The 24,016-nt window shown below is 34.3% G+C and overlaps 1 protein-coding gene and 1 long non-coding RNA gene across 2 annotated transcripts; both read right to left on the reverse strand.

Moving 5' to 3' along the window:
* On the reverse strand, positions 1 to 23,536 carry LOC119083222. The gene is made up of 3 exons (XR_005088819.1): positions 23,351 to 23,536; positions 5,169 to 5,171; positions 1 to 13 (listed from the first exon to the last, which is right to left on the reverse strand). It is a non-coding gene; the product is annotated as an uncharacterized LOC119083222 (long non-coding RNA).
* On the reverse strand, positions 7,447 to 12,799 carry LOC119083221 (insulin-like growth factor-binding protein complex acid labile subunit). The gene is made up of 2 exons (XM_037192887.1): positions 12,318 to 12,799; positions 7,447 to 9,559 (listed from the first exon to the last, which is right to left on the reverse strand). The coding sequence occupies exon 2, from the start codon at positions 9,526 to 9,528 to the stop codon at positions 7,948 to 7,950; it is 1,581 nt and encodes a 526-aa protein (XP_037048782.1). The 5' UTR covers positions 9,529 to 9,559; positions 12,318 to 12,799; the 3' UTR covers positions 7,447 to 7,947.
* Positions 23,537 to 24,016: the final 480 nt, after the last annotated feature.

The following is a 24,016-nucleotide window of genomic DNA, read 5'->3' on the forward strand; positions in this document are numbered from 1 at the left end:
ATTTAATTATTTGCTTCAATATAAATATGGTCGGCAAACATTAAACTCTCAATCACATTTACATTTGCCTCAGCAAGGAGTGACCACATTCACAGCATATATATGTGTACAAAATGCGACCGTTTTGCATCCCTTTTGTCTCATGATCAATACGTTTAACTGCTGTATGTCATTTAAGCCTTAAACAATGGTGACAGTTTATCCCGGTGAACTTCAAACTTGTGCAATCACGAAAATATGTTTTTACTAAATCAATATTGAATATTGCAACCATAAATCATACAATTTGTGCAATAGGGATACAGATGATGTCTCCCTCGAGTCGATAATACGTGTTTATTACATCGATTAATCAAATTTATTTGATCCCAATAGCATTTCGGTTAAATAAGAACATTCCTCATATGCATGTTTTCAGTTATTTTGCGCTATAAATAGATTAATGGACGAAGTGGATGATTTTCATTTTCTATGTCCTATGGTGTTGTAATAAAGGTTGGATAATGTTGGAATGGTTGAGTCAATAAAAAATAATTTTCCAAAGTTTGAGCCCATTCAAAATCTACTACTTATTTTTCCAAAATGTCGCAACGTAATTAATACAAAATCTTTTACTTCATTTGTTTTTATTATTGTTCTGCTAATATATAAGAGATATAGTTTGAACTCTTCGTTCATTTATTGTCTATTTGTCGATATCAGATGACTGCTCGTTCCTAAAACAGTTTGAAGTTGAAGTTGTTCTCGAAGAAGTTATGTAGTGGCTAGTCCGTTAAAATTGGCCTAAGATCCCAAAATAATGTAAATTCTAAAATACGAAGGAAATCACTTAGAACATCCACCCTAACTTCACCACATAAATTTTGTTTTTCAATAAAAACATCTTCCATCCAGTATCTTTCAAATGTATTTGTACAGCGAAGGGTGTGAAACTTACACATAAACGTTACGCTGAAATTATGGTTTTTCGAAACGTAGATTCCTCATGCTCACCTTCCCTATTCCATCAAAATGTAAGTGACTGTGGGTTGGATATATCTGTATATGGATATGGGGATGTACAGCTCACATATTTCATTTCGCAATATTATATAACCTAACACCCTTGTTTACATATCTTTATCCAACATAACATGAGTATACTTTCAAATTGTCTCTAAGTACCCGAAGGCATCATGTTATGCCAATATAATATCAAATATGCAAAAGTGTTCTACTGTATGTTGTGCAGGAGAAGAGATGAGAAAAGCCATATTATAGCGAAAGCATATATATAGGAGGGAAATAAATGCAGAACACGAGTTAGGAGAACTGTAATGTTTGAGTCGAAGGGCTGATACGGGTAAATATCATTGGGGATGCTTACTTGCTTACACATAGGGGATAACTATTATTTATATTTGTGGATTATAAACAGTTTGTGTGAAGGGTTTCAAATGGGTTGTGTTAATTTAAATGTGTTGGACCGGTTTAATTATTTAGATTCATTCCGCATACATATAACGTAAGACGATCGGAGCGACCGTCTTCGTAAAAGTGGTATGTTTTCAAAGATTATTTATTGAAAATAACATCATCCATTCTGCAGAAATATGTTTACCAGAGGAAACTCCCAACAAGAGAAATTTTTATAAATTTATAAAATATCAAAAATATTTGCATATAAATTGAACTCATAATTCACTGCGGAAATCACGTTTGTTTTACATGAAAATTTATCGAAGCTTAAAGCATGTTTTTGCATATACTTCAGAACACATAAATTATTTTATGAAAATATTTACTTTTTTTGTTTTGGTGTTATTTTGCGCGCATTTTATTTTAATGAATAAAAAAAAGCTTCTATCTACTCCGCGAAATCATCGAAATCGAACAATGGGTTTTTTTATCGGAACGGGAATGCACGAAAAACTTTTTTTATCAATAAAATATGTGCAATTACTGAACTACATATATGTTATACCATTTTCCATTAGAGATTTACGTTCCATCAAAAGTCACAAAACAATATCAATTTTCAGAATTTGACACCGAATCTTTTACTTCATTTGTTTACATACTCTTTTCTTATTTAAGAAGACACTAGTTAGCTTTCTTAACTTATTTTTGCGTTCATTGTAGCTAACAGATGATAGCTCGATCGTGCTAATGTTATATTTATTGTGATTATCTTTGGAGGGTGCCTTCATTGCCTGGATGCGCTTTATTCATCGTAAGAGACGTTTTGGGTTCCTTGCCTATCACTTACCTTAAGTGTAAGAGCTCATCTTTTATTCACACTCGTGAACCGAGCTTTCTGTGCTGCCGTAATTTGCATAAAATACTTATTGATAATTTTAAACAAAAGAATTTTTCACTAAGTCCCTCATAAAAATTACGGCATAATGTACGACAAGCGAGTGGGGTCAATTAGCCGCTAGCTCGTAATTCCTAGACAATCATCGGGGTTATTTCTTGTCAGAGCCATAGCCTCCGTTAACTCTGTTCCTGCCTGGACCTGAACTGTGTTTGTCATCTTTGTTTGATTTCTTCATTTTTCGATTCAGCCGTGCTAGGTGTAGTACCTTGGTCCCACTGTGAAGTAAGTTGTTCAATTGCTTTGTACCATCTTTTCTGCGTTTCATTTTTCTTTTAAATTTTATCCGTTTAATGTTGTGGTCTATTACTTCCATAAAGTATTTTTAATCTGTTGATCTCAAGTCTTCTACTTCAATTTCTTTAACAAGTGTTTTATTGTATTAAGGATAATATTATCCATAGCCTGTCATTATTTTTGTCGTCGTATTTATTGATAACAGATGAATTTCGTTGACAAGGGATTGCCTTTATTTGTATGGGATTGTCCTAGATTATGTGAAGGATTGTCTTTTTTTATGAAATTTGACAAAGAATTGTCCACAAATTCATTTATTTTATCATACCTTTATTATAATGTGGGGAATACTGTTGGTACAAATTAATTTTATAGATAGATTTTATAAATACATTTTCATCGAAAATTTGGTCTAAGAAACTTTAGTTCAGCGATCAGAAATCAAACTTTTGTATAACCGTTAGGCTTCACAGAATCAAATAAATAAATAAGTTCAAACTTCACATCTCAATTCAAGTAAAAGTAAGGCGATTTCACATTATAATCACTGGCACCTTTCATCACTTCGATTTTCAAGTTAGATTTTAAAGTTTTTATACAGACATAATCATTGGTGTAGTTGGGGTGGTCCAAATGTGTATGAAAAATGTTTGGAGCTTTTACTTCAAATAGTTTTTTTATCTGGACGGGAATGTATGGAATAAAAGAATGTGCAATCACTGAACTACATGTTTTATACCGTGTTCCATTAAAGATTTACATCCCATCAAAAGTCACAAAACAATATCAATAGCAAGCGAGAAGGTTCCGTGCTTATAATGGATGCTTCACCGCATCAATTTAGAGTTTTATGAGCAAAATGTACATTTACATTTCTGCTGAATTTGCATTTACAAATTGAAATTAGCACACAAACACACGATGCCTAAATATGCTAACTGGTTTACATATGAAAATTGTCCTTTTGAATTGAGCGTTTCATGGCTGTAACCATATTATATATTGGGCTCTGCGTTCTATATACACAGACACACAGTGTGCGCTACACGACGGAATATCCACCGAGAGTCACCTATAACTAATCAAATTCAAATGGTACATGCAAAACGAATCGGGACCCATATCCATTCAAATGTAGATTTAAAATACATAAAGGGTATGGGAGAATGGAAACGTAAATTTTGGAAATGAAACAACACACAGTATTTTGATTGCAGGAACCTTCTAAATTGGCTTTTGGTTGTTTCGTTGAATGAAACAACCGAAATGCGAAATGTTTATGACTTCAAGTTGCTGTTGTAAAGTGGATTGTGCGTTTTTTTCCAGTTTTAAATGAAGCATTCAACATTCAACGTATATTAACTGCTTTTGTACAGTATGGTTCGCAATTTATACATTCATTGAATAAAATATTGCCATTCACGTCGAATATGGACGATTCGATTGCATTTAAAACGGGTGCACAAAACAATACGTAACTTTTGATGCACATATTGGTAGTGCCGAAATGTATGAATTTAAAACAAACAAAAAAAATGGTTTTGACGCCAGTAGTATCACATGGTTGTGGTAGTTGTGGAAATTAACGAAGATGAACGTTTCTTACCTATATAATTTGAAAGTATCGCTGAAGACTCAACAGATCTCAAAAGCTCTTGACTTGGAGCACTCTTACCGTAGGAGTGTTCAAACTCCGTGTACAGAAATATATTGCATGGCTTAGTATGAACATCAGTGATAGATATACATATGATATTGACAAAGACGACAATAAGAATTGAAGACGTCCAGCTCATACTATATGACTGTGCCTTAACAAACTAAGTATAAGATTTTGAGCAAAAAGAATAGTTATTTGTTTACCAACCAAGGGAATGAAATAGGAAATTCCAACAAAATCGACGTTTTTTAGCCAGAGCGAATGCCGCGAACTTTCTTTTTTCTACCTTAGGTGAACACATTGGTTTTCATTTGTGCGAGGCGTGATTAACCTTTTTGCTCCACGAAACAAAAACATGAATTTTAATGCTTCCTAAGGCAGCCAAAAGTAGAAAATATCGATTGAATTGACATTTTTCCTACTTTCGGTCACTTCAGCAAGCATGAAAAACTCAATATGTAAAACGGAAAGTACTTTCGATCTTTGTCCTTGTTTCGTAAATGACTATTAAGTATTAATATCACCATTTTTTAAAACAAAAGCAAAGTTGACAGTTCTGGGTGAAAATTTGTATTTTCTATGAACTCAGTGGCGAAAAATGAAAATTTTGTTGCCCCTTTTTGAGAAAAGGTGGCATAAATAACTATTTCTCCATTCTTAAAACAATGGGGGATAACATAGGTATTTTATCTCCCGAGCTATCAGCATATAGAAGTGTCAACAAAATGTCGACAACGAAGGTTTTTCTAAAAAAACACTTAGATTGTTCAACAACTGAAAAAAGTTTTTCCTATCTGTTTTAAGGTTGATTTTAGGAAGCTACTGAAGTGAGCTTAATTATAATACACTTGTAAGCTTCGACCTGTCACATACAGCTATTCATCTGTTGTCGATAACGACGACAAAAATAATGACAAGCTCGAGGTAATACGATCCTTTATCTTGTAAAATGCATGTTGAAAAAATTGAAGTAAAAGATTTGAAATTAACAAATAAAAAATTCTTTGATCGACGGAAGTAATAGACCCGATAATAATACTGGTCATATGATTGCCGTCTGTAACAGGTTAAGGACCTCCCAACCCGGATGGTTGTTCAACTTTTATTTGACCTGTTGATTTTTAGTGGCCCGGTACATCTGAAGCAACTGGTCCAGTGACTAACGAAATTTCAAATACAAATCAAGATATCTCGAAATTGATTAGACTTTTCTTACAGCATATTAGATTCTTCTGAATTCTGTCCACTGTTCCATTAACCTTAAAGGCGTGTAAAGACAAGTCCTATAGAATTCGAGCTGTTTCAAAATTCAATTTCGTTCATCACAGGGTACGTCATGTAATTATTCGTTATGCCTAAACGATAGAGCTCCTACATGCAAGGGCTCATTAATAAATTACTTAACGAAAGAGGGTGTGTAAAAGACCTGCGTGACAAACCATACATTTTTTTAAGTGTAATACATTTCGCGTTAGAGGGAGAGGAGGTCTTGAAAATGAAGATCTTAGCGTTATGAAATTTATGAACGGCTCTTAGAGGAAATGTTGCATGTCAAAAGTTTTTCTGCAGAGAGAGGTGTAGACTTTGCATTTCGACTTCTTACAAACTTTTCTTTAGATTTCGAAATTTAATTTAATTTTCGATCAGGAAGGTGCGGGAAAGTAGAAAAAGTAGGAAAATATGCAGTTTTACTTGCTTTCTCGCCGATAGCTACAAACCAGTTTTTCTTAAAAATTAAATATTTGTTTCGTCTCGTCAAAACGTTGCACTTAAGGCCCGTCATTGGGAAATGACAGAACAGTTTCCCGAAAGTGTATGGAAAATTTTATCGCAAAAATTCACCGAAAAGATTCAAAGAAACTCACGCATGATGCTTTCCATTGTATTCGTGCACCGTCTCTTTATGTCCCCAAGGTATATTTAAACACTAAAACACTTTTTACTCGATGCAAAAACAAAATTTTTTTTTGTTTTGTCGCGATAAAACACAGAAAATATTTCGACACAACTGTGACACTCCGCTATTATAAGGACTAGAATGAATGTTTGCTGTGTTCACTTCGGCGGTAAAATATTTTCATTTAAAAAATTCGCCGACACTTCAACGATGGTAGACATTTATTAAAATTGTAACCTATCCCACTTATTTAGTAAGCTAACAAGACTTCGCTGAGTCTAATTATGCCATCTCTTCGAACAAAAATATCGGCTGAGGTCGAATAATTCTCCGCTGAGCTTTAACAAACCTCCGCTGAGCTCTAATAATTCTCCGCTGAGCTTTGACAAACCTCTAATGAGTTCTAATAATTCTCCGCTAGGCTTCAGTAAGAGTCCGTCAGGCCTTAGCACGTTGTAGTAAGGCAATGAAGCTAAGCGAACACTCAATAAGCATCAGCGAATACCTAGTAAGTGTTCAAAGAGGTGGCACAATTAGACTTCGCGAAGTCTTCTTAGCTTACTAAAGAGGAACGAACATTTATTTACGCTCAGCGCAGTCTTACGAGAGGCTAAATTTTTAATAAATGCTCTCCCATCGTTGAGAGAATGTCCGCTGAGCTCTCGTAAAGCTTTAAAAAATGGTCGATGAACATTATTAAATGTATACGCTACCCTTTGTCAACCGTTTGATGATTGTTTTTTAATGTCCGACACTTTTTTGAATGAAAATATTTTACTGCCGAAGTGAACACAGCAAACATTGATTCTAGTACTTATAGTAGCAGAGTGTCACAGTTGTGTCGCGACAAAACAAAAAAAAACTTTGTTTTTGCATCGAGTAAAAAGTGTTTTAGTGCTCAAATATGCCTTGGCGACCTAAAGAGACTATGCCCGAATACAATGGAAAGCATAAGAGGTGAGTTTCTTTGAATTTTTTCGGTGAATTTTTGTGATAAAATTTTACATACATTTTCGGGAAACTGTTCTGTCATTTCCCAATGACGGGCCTTAACGATACGAATAAGAAACAGCGTGTCTTGCCTGTTTGTCACCAGTTCTTCAAGCATATCTCTGGATTTTTTCGCTCAACAATGGTGTGCGATGTGTCAAATGAAAGGCACTGACTAGATAAATCAGAATATTAGGAAAATCTCTCTTTTCCCGCACCTCCAGAATACAGAGTTGATACGTTTAACTCTACACTTCCAAATCAAAACCAAGAGTGATGCCAAGTAAGTTGAAACTATGCGAATTTTGATAACGTTTAAAAGAATTTTTTATTTTCGACTTAAATATTATATCACATTCTTCATTTTTGTGTCAAGTTACTTAATTTTGAAATTCCATACACATTGTATAGTATACCACTAGTAATGCTAAATATATATTTACAACTTCTATTCCTACTTTATACATATAGTACTTGCATCATTTCCATTCTGTCTAATTAAATTAAATTTGTACAGGAGCAAATTTTGAGTCTGGTTTATATTCATTGAATATTATAATAGGAACATGCGACAAATTATTTTGTTCCCTAACATCCGAGCAAAAAGTTCACAACGATTTTACATTCATTACCTCAAATATGCACAAAGCATTTAAGTGAGCACGTAACACAAACTCTAGGAAATCTGTCAGTCTTACATTAGTTCTTTTTAACAAGAAAGTCAAGCGTAATTTTGTCATCATTTAACTAAGGAATTGCTTTTGATAAGAGGCACAATACATCATTCAAACACATTTCCTTAATTAATTACAATTCAGTGGTTGGAATAGAACGAATAGTCGGATTCACGTACGAGTAATGATTCATTGTGGAAAAGGAACTAAGTCCGCACGGATGAGGATGTCGGAACATAAAATCGTCATCGTAAAATGTTTTCTGATACTCCAATTCTTTCGGGCTCATTGGCACATTGCGCCACTTTCCAACCAACATGTCACGGATTTGACGACGACACTTAACTGCCGCCAAGACTATTGCAGTTATAAAAGCTGCACAGCCAACCACTATGATGCTCAAATTTGTTTGACCATGAGAAACGGATTGCGTACAACCGAGAATGTCGGACGATATTTTTTGTAAGCTTTGCCCGCGAAGTTTCTCTGGATAAGCACAGAGTACGTGTTCCTGACGGTGGCTAGCGTTCTTGGCTAATAATAGATCTCTCAACCATGACATACGGCAGTCACATGTCAAAGGATTGTCGGTTAGGTCCAGGGTCTCAAGATCATTCCAATGTGTTAGGCTCTCTGTTAGTGTAACCAGTGCGTTGTCCCGTAATATTAATTGCTTCAAGTATGGTAATCCGCTGAAGGCTCCCTCGTGCAGATCCGAAAATGCTTTGTTTGACGTGATTGATATGATTTCCAAATTCGAATTGGACAAGAAAGCTCCTGACTCAACAGTTGTCAGTTTAATCGAACCGGAAATGTCGATTTTCTTTAAGTTCTTTAGACCGGTGAATGCTTTTTCAGGAACAATTTTAAAGTCATTTTGCCCGATATACAGCTCTTCCAGACGTTTCAGTTTGCTTAGCTCAACACTCGGTATGCGAACCAGTTGATTGTCGGATATATCCAGAGCTCGGATGTTTTCAACTCCTTTAAACACATCGACCGGTATCGTGTCTAATAATGTGCTGCGGATATCCAATCGACTCAGTTCTCTCAAATTTTCAAATGCTCCACTCTTTATCGCCGAGAAACGGTTGACCCCCAAGTAAATTTCGGCCAAATTCGGAATATGAACAAACGATGGCGATGGTACCGACACCATGGAATTGTCATCCAAATATAAAACGCGTAACTTTGCGAGTCCTTCGAATGCATCCGGGTCGATACGAGTCAGACGATTCTGTCCAATATTTAAGTCTTCCAAATTGGTCAGTGCTGAGAACACACCCTTCGGTAATTCATCCAAAAAGTTATCTCGTAAATTTAAAACAATCAGAGACGACAGACCGACGAATGTTTTGTTGGAAATTGTCCCGATTTTATTGTGATTCAGATGCAATTCCTGTAGCTTCTTTTGATAACTGAATGTCCTCGGTGGTATGGTGAACAGGTGGTTGAAGCTCAGGTCCAAATGACTGAGGTCAGCATAGAATTGCATCGACGAGTCGATTGTTTTGATTTTGTTGTTTTTGATCTGCAGCCGTTGAATCGACGGATTCAGTGCGATCGGTAGAACATCCAGATTCCCCTCGCCACAGTTGACCACCAGCGATACATCGTTGCACTGGCAACTGTTTGGACAATTGGCTAGCGTATTTGTTGTCGTGATGAATGAAGCGACCAAGGTGACCGAAAGTAGGTGCCAAATGGAAAACATTTCCGTTGATTTGATGCGGAACTGTGGCAGTCTAAAAAGATAGAAGAAAAGAAAAACGTTCAATGACTTTTTGCATATATACACAATGGAACGAAAGGACAGAGTAGCTTCCTGTTTGTATTGATAGCAGAGTGAATAATAAAACGACAAACTTTTATTGTAAACCAGAGTTTTCATAAAAATGTTTTTTTCATTTGAATGCAACGAGAGAGAAACGGTGTGTAAATAGTGTAACAATAACAAAATGGAAAAATACACCATCTAAAGGCAAAATAGAATCGATTTGTGTGTAAATTCTTAGTCGTTCCCATAAAACACAAATTTTTGATCCTTGAATGGTTTCGAAAGAAATTCGAATTATCTACTGTGTTAGAAGGTGCACAATGTCTAACACACATAATACGAGTATTCCTTTCAAATAGAAAAAAAAATCTTTTCACAAAGAATTTCTCACAAGACCTGACCTAAATAAAAAAAAATATTTTTTTTCCTTTCCTTTTTCGGTCTCGGGTTTGACAAACTGTTCGATAATGGTCATACATTCAGTATGGGTTTTATATTATTTTATTTATGTGTTTTTTTCTCCGATATATATTTTTACGACCTTTGAATGTTTTTTATTGGAACAGATCTAATTAAGTACATAATTCGAAGTCTCTTTTTTTGGCTATTTTTACGGCACGGTAGTAATAAAAAAATATAAATTTTAATTAGGAAGGTTCGAATACCATGTTCTTCTGCAGATACATAGATCTACGAGGGTCTTTCCACTGATTGTCCCAATTACATCGGACATTAAGAAATCGTCTCTAAAAACCTGAAATGACTAACTGGATCCAGAATAGCTATTTTGCTAACTAGTTCGTAAATGGGGGTGTTTTGCGCACTAGAAGCGCCCTCGCTTCGCTCGAATCGGCAACACATCGTTTGCGCCATTTACTAGCCATTTACAAGACTGCTAGTGAACATATTCATAATTTTCAAGCAAAACAACATGAACTGTAACTAACACAGAATGCTTCTTCACATTTCCGTGGTAGATATCTTGATAATATACCCCTATGCATTACTACGTTTGCTAATTAGAATGTTGCTGAAAATTATGAATATTTTCAACTTGCAGTGGATAAATATGTTTTTCTCTGCACATTCACCATTCGTTAAAACCAGTCGTATGTCAAGAGTGTTTTATACGTGTAAATATTGTAAACAAACATTAAATTGTAATGAATCAAAATCGTCCATAATTTATACATCCGATTCAAATTGCCATAGTAAATTATAGGTGGGAAAAATTAATTCAATAAAACGATATGTTAAAACAATTGAGAAGATAATTTTGGTGTGCTATAATCGAACTCTGCACTGGATAATAATAATTGACTGGGATTAAAATGTTTACAATGGTGTACAGAGAGAACAAGAGCAGTGTAATATATTGAGTACCTCTAAATATAGATATAAATGCTCTTGGAAAAACGCTTCCAATATTGTTTATCTGTTGCAACCAGTAATCAGTTCAGGTAAAATGTGAGTAGATTCGTGTTTATTTAAATTGCTTTCGTTGTCTTACAAGCGGGCAATTTATTATAATTTTTTTTTGGTTTTGTTTTAATAACAAACCATAAATGGAGAGGAAGAGTTAAGTTAATTATATGGCTTTGATTAACATTGGATAAGAATATATGGGTAAAAGTGAGTTTCATTTCTTCCATAGTATTTGTCTATTTAATAATTTTTATTTTTTTTAAAGAGTCTTATCGGTATAATCAATCTTGTCTGGCTATGCGAGTGGATAATTTTTAAATGTAAAACTAGTCTAGAAAAATCATGAAATACAATAGTGGCCTAAAGCTCTTTTTTGTTCGGGTTTAATAGTCGAGAACCAGTTCGATAAATTAATATTAGCTGAATGAAAAAAAGTAAAATGTTTTGAACAAAAAAAAAGTCTCGGACATAATTAAATTTGTACTCTAGACAAAAAACAACGAATGATTGAAGATGAATTTAATGATTTTATCTTGATTTGTTGATTACATAGTGGTATGGATATGCGTGTATTTGACACAAGAAATTAATTTCAAATGTTTTTTTCTTCTTTCAGAAACTTTCTATATTTAATTATAAATTGTTTTTCGGATGATGACCATTTTATATTATAATAATGTTCTGTTGGAATGTATTTCATTTAATTATTACCCGTATAACCTTCCCAGCCACCTATATGTATTAAGAGCATTTTCGTGTGGTATTTAAATGCAAACATGTATTAAAAGTTTCATCGAAACCGCAGCACAGAAATATGATAATAATAACCACAAAGTCGTAACCTTTACGTATATATTTGTATAAATGTGTAACCTCATACCGCTGAGAAACACAAATATTTATCCCCATAAACTGTGGGATTACTTATGGAAATTGTTGTCTAAGGTTTGTTTAATGAAAACAAAAAATAAATTCTTTTTATGGGAGTTTTTGTGCTAAATTAAAAAAAAATTTAAACGGCAAGTACGAATTGCGATGAAAACATTACATTTAGAACTTCTTTTGCTTGTAGTATGAGCCGGTGTTTGGAACAAAGTCTACTACTTCATTAGTTTTGCCATTAATTTTTCTATAAAAGAGAATGAAATCCTGAGTTGTCCCTAAGTTGTGTCATCGTTGTCGATAACAGATGACTAGTCTTTCTGAACGAAGTTATTCGTTGTCTATTTTTTGTGGCTTATCTTCCAAAAAGTACAATACATGTTGAAGAAACAAAAAGCCTATAATAATATGAAACTTACAATTTTTCTGTTTGCTGTTCAACGGCAATCCCTGGACCACAAAACGTATCACACTCAAGTATTTTGTCTTTGATAAACCCTGTGACGCTGAGGGTTTTTGTGTGTGTATACTCTGCACTTTATTCAAATCCAAAAAGAAATTAACTCAAAAACCACAAGTCACTGTAATTAACCACAATTTCCAAATATCAATTTATGATGCCTGCCAAGTACTTCGACAGCGAATCGTTTCGAATTTTTCACACACCAGAACGAAAAAAAAAACAGTCTCAAATATCCAGAACTTTTCAGTGCGCATGTACAAGCCCAAAGAGCAGCGATGGTACGAATGGTACAAAATGTTTGCTAGCAAAATGTTCTCGGTATTCAAATTTCAGGATCGATTTTAGAACACATCCGTTGCGGTCGATATAATACTCTCAACTAAAAATCTCATCGCTGTACTCTTCTTCAGCACACCCATGTTCAGAGTTGTACCGGGCAAGTGGTAAATTATACGTATACATATGCTGATATACGCTCTTTTCTTCTTGCACAGTCGAAGAGTGACGGTGTGGCAAAGAGATGATGGTGTGGTAAGAAAAAGAAGAAAGAGAAGATGCAAGAGATATTTTTTACCATGAATTTATCGATATACGGCCGGTGTATTTTGTTATTATAGTCTTTCAACATGTGAGCGACGACATATATATATATATATATGTGAGATGTACTCACTATACATACAAAAATATACGCGCACTATCCGTTATAAGATTGAAAATGTCGTAACAATATCGACTGGTGTGATCAATTTTAATTATCGCATAATTAGTTCGCCAACGAAACTATGGGTAGTTATTATGATGAGGGTCGAAGGTTTTGCGAAAAGCAATTTGTTTTAAATCTATAGACAAGATGCCCGAATAAATGCTGTTAACATCTCGATGTTATTCTGCATTCTGCATGTTATTATTCTGCAAACAATATTCCATTCGATTGAACAAACAACTAATCTAGTTTAAAACGAGAAAACTTCTCGATAGCAGGGAATCTAACTTGTCGTACCTTGATCAACAGATCCATCAGCTGTGGTTTCGTTTTAGGCTGTTTCAATCCAAATGTTTTACACATCAATTGTAGTGTGGATATTGGTGGCAGCTTTTCAGCTGTTGTTGCTGCTATCCAACGCTTAATCAATTGATTTTTCGTTCCATAAGCAGGCAGCCCATACTTCTTTAGAATGCTTTGGATATATGTGTACGGTTGGTCGACGGTTAAAGTCGTCACTTCTTCCGGCGAAATCATTCTAAAATTATGAAATAGACACTTATAATTCAATATTTTCTTTAAGACCGCTTACCCCTTGGCAATTCTCTAGCCTACATTTGTGCGCAAAAATATTGGTTTTTTGATGATTTCTCTGAACCAAAATCTTTTTTTGAAGAAACCTTTGCAAAACACATAAATTTACACATTTGCAAAGGTTTCTCCAAGTGGGTTAAGTTATCGACACCAAACCAATTTTTCCCTTAAAAGTAACACATTTTTGCATGCTTTAATGGCTCTACTTTTTCAAAAAAAGATTTTGGTTCAGAGAAATCATCAAAAAAACGAATTTTTTTGCGCACAAATGTAGGCTAGAAAATTGTCAACTTTACGACGCACAGTTAGCCGAAATTTGCGATTTACTCTTTCCAATTCTGAAGTTGGTTGCGAGATGAAGCAACGCACGTCAAGCATGAATGGTACTATAAATAGATTACTGAAACGGGACAGTATATCAAACAAAGCTTGAAGTGCGTTGGATGAAACCATGACATTATATCATCAAATCATTCGAGACCTATACGGTTCGGTCAATAGTGCTATCCGTTAAGATTGAAAATGTCGTAACAATATCGACTGGTGTGATCAATTTTAATTATCGCATAATTAGTTCGCCAACGAAACTATGGGTAGTTATTATGATGAGGGTCGAAGGTTTTGCGAAAAGCAATTTGTTTTAAACCCATTGACAAGATGCCCGAATAAATGCTGTTAACATCTCGATGTCTTAACATTGAGCTAGGTTTCCTATTCCGACGTATTTAGGTGCAAGAAAAAACAAAATTCGTATTTTAAACGAAGCCTCCGGGCTCCTAAAACCCACAAATAACTTGCAAAATGTTAAGGAATTGGTCAACATTCATTCTCGTTAACATTCCGAAACAAGTGCCTACCAAAACAAAACCGAAGAATTTTTGTGACATCCTTTTCGCATAACGTTATGCTCAATATAAGCCACTCGAAAATTATTCAATTTAGAATAAACACATATTCCATTGACTTATAGCCCCGGCCACAGATGCTTTGTTATTTTAATGTACATGTGCCACTCATAGAAATTATGTTTACTTTATATGAGCTTAATGAAGGGTTGTTTAAGTTTGTTTAAGCGGATATTTACAACACAAAAGCTTTCGAGTATTTTACACTTTCCCACATAATGTTTAAAATATATAGACACACGAAATGTTGATTTAGCTGCCGAAAAGCATATATAATCTAAATAGCACATATTAAATACATGTTGTATATTATATGTGTGTACCTCTCATTAGGTAATTAAGGTGTTTAAGATTAACATTAAATTAATGTTTCGTGGTTGAATGCCTTTTATAGTAAATTTCCCATACCGAACACACATTTTCCTTGCGGAATACATAAACGGTAATTGAACACAAAGTAGAGAAATCTTTCATTAAATGACTAATTGTGTCCCAATTAAGGTACGTCTTTGTTGATTATAACAACCATGGTTTCTTAGTATAAGACAATTTTACCGAAGAGAATCAGAGCATAGTGTTTTGTTGGGTGTTTGTTTGGTTTATCGATTTCGATACATTCATAGAAAATACGGTCCGTTTTGGTCATATCCCATTTTCACACACTCATGGACCCGATACACCCAAAGGGCAGTTTACGGTTTTAAAATATCTGGGTCAATGTAAAGTACAGGTAGCTGAGACAGCTGACAACAGCTCGGTTGAAATAGATAACCAATAAGCACTTAAAGCAATTTTCAACTTTCTAAAATTAAGTATCAACAGAAATTGTGTTGCTATTTGCGAATCATGAATCAATATTTTACCTTTAAAAAAATAATTTATGGCCAAAAGCAAGATTTAGCACTTAATATTTATACATATATATGAAATAAGATCTCTTGCAAATTGTAATGCCACGCTCTAACTACGATATTCCTCTGGGCGCACCATTTTTATATACCCAAGCATATTATACGAGATGAAGTAGAAGAAGAAGAAGACGACGAATATAAAACTGCTGCAATTGTTGGCTCTATAATCTTCACTCTGTGTTGTATGTTACATGAAATAAATTCATGAACCCGTGAAGATTACAGAGAGAATACCGATGCCGATAATTTATGGCAGCGCCATTATTTTTACTTCTTTTCGTTTTGAATATATATACCAAAATGCAACATCCTCACATTTGTATATAATACATTTAATGCCGACAGTTTATTTCAGAGTAGATTAACGTTGCATTTTTATCTGCAAATCGTAAATTCAGAATCTATACAGTACACTTTTTTATAGTTCCACTTTAGCCCGATCAAACCGAAAGAATTACCTTAGAATCGTTTCTTTATTTTTCAAAAAAGAAGAGAATATAAACCAACTGTCTTATAGTCGCTTCCTCTTGTTGGTGTAGTTAATTTAATTAAGTATTAATGCTGTGTAATGGACTTTTATTGTATGGGACAAAACTGAGGATTTCTGCTTAATAGCACACGTTATTTAGTGCTTTTCAAGGATTTTTCGCGAGCGAATCTGTATAATGATTTTCATTTACTTGTTATTGGTTCACCGTACACCAATCCAAAGAGGATTGTGTTATGAAGATGAAGACATTGATGTTGTTTTAATATCTACTGATTTTTAAGAAGTCCAATGTCACCGCAGAATTTTATTCATTTTTTTTTTTTTGGCGTATAACCAGGTCCCGCCTGATGGATGGACCAAGTCGCTTGACTAATGGGATGTTGAAACATTCTATTATTTTAAATTCAAGACTCCATTCGCTGAATTAGGACCGGATAAGTCCAAACGTGCTGCAATCAGTCAAAAAAACGACTGTAAAAAGAAACAATAGAAACGACGGCATAAGTGAAGAGATAATACCACAAGGAGTGGACAAACATCCAAAAAAAAAATTGGTAAAACAGAACTCCTATGCATTGTGCAGGTATTACATTCTTCGTCGATTAGAACAAAGTTTGTTTTTGAAAGTTAAGAATTACTATAGTTATCGGCCAATGAAAACTCTTCCGGAAATAAACTCCCAGAACGTTAGATCGATTTCGTTCATCATCAAACCTGACCTCATGAATTTGATTCTTCAATGAAGGAAACAAAAATGTAGAAAATTAGTTCAGCACAACCCGAGTTATCGTCCCATCTAGAAAGTAGGCAATTTCTCAAATTATCGTGCTATCAAAAAACCAGAAAAAAATTCTTTTGTGAATTAATTCCAGGTCATTTGGTCGATATTGTCCATCTACGATTTAACTTAATTAATTTAACCTAACGAACGCCCTCAAGCGTTACAGACATTTCTGGATTTTATGGGTTTTGCTAACATTTCACACGTTTCACAGAAGCGATCATAGTGAACGTAAAACGTGTTCTTTGACTTAAGGCCCTTGACTTTAGATAATTGAAATATCCATCAGTCAACCTCTCAGACCGAAGCAATGCAATGGCAGACATCAGGGCTTATTTTACGGAAGTCTAATTCTGAAAATTCCGAAAATTTCTGGAAAAATTCAAGAAAATTCCTATAATTTCGGAAATTTTTCGGAATATTTCAGAAATAAGCTGTATCAGAAACACGTTTTTGGCACAGCGTTTTGATGGTTTTATGCAACATACTTTTGGTCGTTATAGCTTTGGCAGCTTTGGAGGTACGGAGCCCTCAGTCTGCACATGAAATCTAGTCTTTTATATCAGGAATGCATAGCGTTATGGACATGCAACATCAAATTTTCTATGTCATTTCAATATTCCACAGTCTGTGTGTGTGGCACAGTCGACTAATTAATGTAAAAAATTCGAATTCAAATTAACTTACCATTTCATTCTAAGTTGTTGACGCTTGATTTCGTTCTTTTAACGTGTGTGGGAAAGACACGCTGTTCACTCATTCATGACGTACTATTAACCGGTATAATTACTTTCCGTTTTATACCGATCAAATTTTATTTTGGAACTGGACGCTGAACGGTTGATACGTTGGCGATGAGAATAATGGTGTAAACGTGTTTTTCACACCTGCCCCGACCCTATTCTATGAAAAGGGTTTAGAATGTTCACATTCGTTTTAAAGAATTGAATGATATCTAGCGACGACACGGCTTGTCGTCAATACAATCTCAACCGAATAATCAACAAAAACTAAAATTTGCTTCGGTCGACATAGTCGTAATGTTATACCTGGTAGAATACGGAATCGGCACAGTTTTTATATAAAACATTTTCGAACACTAATTAGGATTTATTCTTATTAAATTGGTCGTGAGACGAAGTTCTTTTATTGTATTCAAAAGAAATAACAAAAAAAGAAACGCGGACTTGAGTTAAAATATAAAATTCAACCGAAAGAATCACACAGAAGAAGAAGAAAAAACACAACAAAAGGAAGCAGGTGAAAATGTTTATGAGCCTCAAACAAGTTAATATATCAAATCATCGAGATGGATTTATATTTTAAAATGTGGATACATAATGATAGGGAATATTTATAGCCGACTTAGAAGCGTCTCTCTCGTTATTTTTATTTTATATATTTTTAAGATTTGTTCGTGTAATTCGTAGAACGTATCATTCGAAAGATGACGACAGTGTTTACGAAGTACGCTATTGAGAAGGTCTGCATTAAGAGCAATGGACTCTTTGTAAATTTGTAGCCTACATTTAGGCGGAAAAAAATTCGTTTTTCTTGATGATTTCCCTGAACCAAAATCTTTTCTTGAAAAAGTAAAACCATTAAAGCACTCGTAAATGGGTTACTTTTAAAAGGAAAATTGGTTTATGGGTGATTACTAGATCATCTGCATTTTTCACCATTTCGCCAAAAATGTGCCATCATGGATTTTCAGAATGTGTAGGCCCAAAATTGACATTGAAGTGGTAACTTTCTTTATGTAATCTGCACAGGTTTCTCCAAGTGGGATAAGTTATCACCCACAAACCAATTTTTCCATTGAAAGTAACACATTTTTACGTGCTTGCTGTAAATACTTTTTCAAAAAAAGATTTTGGTTCGAAGAAATCATCAAAAAACAAATATTTTCCGCCTAAATGTAGACTACAAATTTGCAACGGGTCCATTGCTCTTAATCGGAATAAATGTGAAAAAATAAAATCTAAATTCATCGATTCCTAAAAAAAATTGGAAATATACAAAGTAATTGGAGAATTCATGTGGATACTGGTACCCGTTGCAGCCGGCTCGTGGGTTTTGCTTTCCCATAGCATATTTTATTGGCAAAACGTTTTTTCAATCTAATTTCCCATACCAAATCTTATCAAAAATGAAGAAATGTTTACGTTTGGTGTAAGTGTAAAAGAGCAGTAACGCAAAAAACTTTTTTTTTTTTTTAAATAAATTCGATCCTGTGGATTCTGTTATTATTATATCTATACGTAAATGATATCTGGTATAATGTTAGCGGAAGAGAACTCACACAAAAATGTATCCATATTTATATATGCTTATCTCAGATTTGATGAATCGCCACCCCACATAAATTGTCAATTTGAATTTCGAGGAATTTTTTTTTTGTACTGTTGTGCTGAACGCATATCACCGCAGGGGATGGAATGATTATATATTAAAATATAACGAAATGAGGGAAAGAAGGAAAATATAAAATATTCCCATTTTGCAGGATCGGGGGGTCACATATTTTCACGTTATAATTTATTTTTATTTTATGTATTTTATGGCATGATGCATGAATTAGTCACGCAATATCAGATAATTGTTTTGATAAAAGGCTCGGCTCATAAGTGCTGTCGACTTCTGTTGGGTGTGCATCGCATGTAGATTGTATGTGTGGTGTGTGTTGTGCAACGGCAACATTATTTAGTCATTAAATTTAATTTTAATTTCGTATTTAATCAAATTAGATTTGTATCTTAATTACCCATGCTTGATATTCGAAATAGCGTTGCCAGATAAGGCTATTTACCAATGACGGGGCTCTCCTAAAACAATTTCCGAGAATTCAACGGTGGAAAAAGGTATACAAATTTCACAATGTTTATTTAATTAAATTCCCTTCATACTTTTTTCTTCCCTTGTAAACCTACGTATACCTATACAATATTGGCAAATAAAGCAAAAGCGTATGTTGTTCGTATTGTCATCATACAACTCTGACTCGGAGGAACAATTACATTAAGCACAGTTCAATGAACTAAGTGGATTCCTTTAAAGTTAAGATCAAAAAGCATATAGAAACACACAACAAAATATCTGAAAGCTTTTTTTTGCGTAGAGAACAGGGTGCCCAGTTATTGTTCAGATTCTTATCGGTGACATATGGGGCTGTCCCTATATTATGTAGAAACCTTTTCAGTGTTGTCATCATATTTAAATCACTAATAACTCGAAAAGTATTAGTCCAGTCTATCGCTTTACGTTTTTAGAGCCTTTAAGCTGAACAGGCCAGACAACTTTAGAAAACAAACCTGACCTCACATGAATCTAGTTTCAATCAAACCTGAGTTTTTTTAGAAAAATTGTCAGATCCACCTGTCAGGTTTCAGATTATCTCAGACCAGATCTCTATAGTCATGTTTCCGGTGAAATCAGGTCAAAATTGATTGATTCATGTTCAGGTAAAAACCGGTTCAGGTATTTTCGTTCAGGTAACACCGACCTGTTCCAAGCCGTAAGTGTAATGTCAAGTAAAATTTTCTATTGCCAATTTTTTCCAATGTAACATAGAAAGAAATTCATGTTCACCCTGTCAGTGGCAAACAAAATGTATGAAAGCTTACTCCGGCAATCGAATAAATTATTAAAGATTGTTTTGTTTGAGCATTAAAGCATGGATTCATGGGAGAATATTGAGAAAATACTTTTCTTGCAAGCAAAGGTTATGAGTTTGTTGAATAAGAAAAGTTTAAAAGAAAAATGACAGACAATCTTCTAAGAAATTTGTCTTGCCATAAAATTTGATCATTAGGGCTGTACCTGATGATGTTTCAATCGGTAAATTAATCGAAAAAGATATCTTGATTTTTGACCAAATTTATTTTGTAACAATTTACTTTACACGTAAGAGTTAATTAAATATCAACCTAGCGTGGCGTCACAATCCAACAAAAAAAAGCTTCATCATCCTTCCTCATTTTATGGATTATGCCCTAGGCAGCGAAATAACTCTATGTAAAATAACCCTCATTCATTATCAAGAACTCTTGAAAAGACACAAAGACAATGAAGTTAAGGTGAAATCTTAATACAAGAGTGAGTTTTAAATTAAGATGATGATGAATATATATACCTACACTATGAAGGTGAACACTACCAGAGCTAATTACAAGAGAATTATTTCGCCTGAAGATTGAACAAAACACTGCTCATCATTGTGTGCTTCTGTTCTAAAGCCACGTTCATAAAAAGAATGATTCTGACGAGACCTTTAACAACATCAACACATATTTGGTTTATAACTCCATTAAAGCAGCTCGGTTCAATCGCCTCTTCAATGTTCTCCTGAACACCCAACACAAATAAATTTTATTATTTGTGTTGTCACTTGAATGAATCTCTTTAACGGCTGACTTATTCTACGAGTTATTTACTGTTGCTTTTATTTTAATGGAAATGGTTCTTGATGTTGATGAAAAATATTAGTTTTCGTTTGGGGATGGTTGTTTAGTGGATGGCAGAGAGAAAAAAAGAAAAAAAAGAAAAGTTCTTATTTTATGAAAATAATCACACTGCTGATGAAAAGGAAGGAAGTTTATAATTCAACATCCGATTGAGTAAATTGATGAATTTCATTTAATATTGCGATCGATGGTTGGATGAATAAATGGATTAAATCACTTGGCTGTTGTAAGGGGAAAAAAGCCAGTTCAAAAGGTCACGTGCAGTTATTTTGCTTTGCATTCGGTGAAAGTCAATTGGAAAATATTTGCCTTAAGTTTCGTTAAAATTTTAAAATGTTGACAAAGTGAAAAGTGAACTTGAATCAAAGCAAAATGCGACGACAAAAATCCAAAATATTCATCGAATTTCAGCGAGGGGGAAACAACTGGAGAGAATGGTGGGTAGGTGGAGCAGATCTAATTTTTGATCAACAATGAAAGAGGTTCATAAGATATTTGAGCAAATCGGCTGTAAATTATATTCAATAGTTTTGAAAACCCAAGGTTGTATGTGTGCAGGTTACGTCGATCGCCACTTTTTTACAGGGTCCGTATCGCAAAGAAAAGGTGCCTATCGGCAACTCAGTCTGCAATTTAATACAAAATTTCAACTGAACTGAAACTGAGCTACCATTTTGTATGAAAATTACAGCACAGTAATTTACGAAAACCGCATGTAGTCCCCATGTCAGACCTTTGAGAAAACGGGACGAATCATCGTTGATAAAGTAGATCGAATTATCGGCAAAGTAGGTCGAATTGTCGGTAGAGTAGATCGAATTATCGGCAAAATAGATCGAACCGTCTGGAAAGTAGACTGAATCGTTGGCAAAGTAGATAAATGGTAAAATCACAGGATAAATTAGTATTTGACTTTATAACAACTGATGATCAACATTAAAGCAAACAAAAAGAAACATGGAGGCGTGGGACACGATTTTGTGTTGATGTTGTCCCCTCGATTTTCTGTTTTACCTTTTGCCAGTAATGCGATAAATTACTGAAAAGCTCTCAATTCGACCTTCTAAACAAAATGCCATTTTCAGCAAAACTTTCGAATATGACACCATCTTGTAAAATCACCGAAGTTTTATTTGAGTTTTGATTTATATAGGTACTCTACATTCCTTTTCTTCTTTTCGCGCGCGTCTGGAACGTACCACTCTCAAGACATTCATGTGTACTTTAAAACTTATATATATTGTTTGGCTGGGATCGATAAATGATTTTGCAGACTTGCGGTTGGAGTTAAAATTAATTTATTGATTAGCATTTGGTTTCTTAATTACTCGTTGTTTGTTTAACAATCCGTCGGGTTTACACTATCAAGACTTTGTAGTTGAGTAGTTGAGGAAACCGACATTGTTGTAGTTTTGTCAGAAGTACTCGTGGTAAAATCTATAATGGATGGTAATAAATTGAGCACTTTAACAGCTGTAAATGTTGAATTATATAGAGCACACCGAACAATTCATTTCATTCTTACCCATTGTTTGTTCAACAGCTAAATATTTGGTAGATGCTATTCGCACAATGTGTGAATAGCCTCTTCTTCGCTTTTCGCACATTCTGAGGATGTAGCCTTTTTTCAAGGTAAAACAAAATGACTAAATGTGGCGCATTTCGTCAAAGGATAAATTCAGTAAACAAAAACCGAACACCTTCACTGGTTCAGTTTGTAGAAAGATGAATTCACATCAAACAGACACCTTCCTCATACAATTTGTAAAAGCATGAATTCATTTAGAACATACCAAACTCCTTCTTTACACAGTTTGTAGAAGGATGCATTTAGTAGGAACAAACCAAACTCCTTCCTTACACATTTTGCAGAAGGATGAATTCAGTTCGAACAAACCCAACTCCTTCCTCATAGAAATTGTGGAAGGATAAATTCAGTATGAGCAAGCCGAAATCCTTCCTTAAGAGTTTGTAGAAGGAAGAAATTTAATTGTATCAAACTAAACTATTCCCTCACACAATCTGTAGGAGAATGAAGTAGGAACAAAACAAACACCTCAACCATACGATTCATAAAAGGTTAATAAAGGCTGACTATTTTATCTAATAAATATTCTGATATAAAGACTGTGGAAATACATCAACCTGTCACATGCGGCTGTTCATCTGTTATCGATAACGACGACAAAAATAATGACAATCTCTGGGTAATAGGGTTTTTCATGAATGTTAGAAAAATTGAAGTACAAGACTTGAAATCAACAGATTAAAATACTTTGATCGATGGAAGTAATAGAACCGGTAATAATACTGGTTATATGCTTGCCGTCTATAAGAGGTTAATAATATTTGGTTTCGAAAGCTCTCATTACGTAATTTTTCTGACACGATCAAATTCTGGTCATTTATATCAACAACATCTCCTTATATATTTTCCGTTTCTGAACGAATACTGTCCTTAAAATAATATTTGGATTCATGTTTTTTACCTGACGGTGTGTGAATAGCGAAGAAGAGGCTATTTGCACATTGTGCGATAGTCACTTTGTAATACTTTGGCTATTCGCACAATGTGCGAATTGTATCTTCTTAGCTATTCGTACAACGTGCGAAAAGTCAAAGTATTATAAGGTGACTATTCGCACATTGTGCGAATAGCCAAAGTATTACAAAGTGTGAATAGCATTTTCGTAAATATTTTGTGGAGTTGTTCACAATTTTTTACATTTTTCTTTTCATTCACTGACATTTCAGTCTTCGTAAACCATTTCATAATTGCAATAAAACAATCACACAACACATAAT

The sequence above is a fragment of the Bradysia coprophila genome, unplaced genomic scaffold (assembly GCF_014529535.1).
Source record: "Bradysia coprophila strain Holo2 unplaced genomic scaffold, BU_Bcop_v1 contig_583, whole genome shotgun sequence".
Taxonomy (NCBI): Eukaryota; Metazoa; Arthropoda; class Insecta; order Diptera; family Sciaridae; genus Bradysia; species Bradysia coprophila.

Excerpts from the sequence above, each read along its gene's own strand:
- LOC119083221 (XM_037192887.1), bottom strand. The coding sequence starts at position 9,528 with ATGTTTTCCATTTGGCACCTACTTTCGGTCACCTTGGTCGCTTCATTC.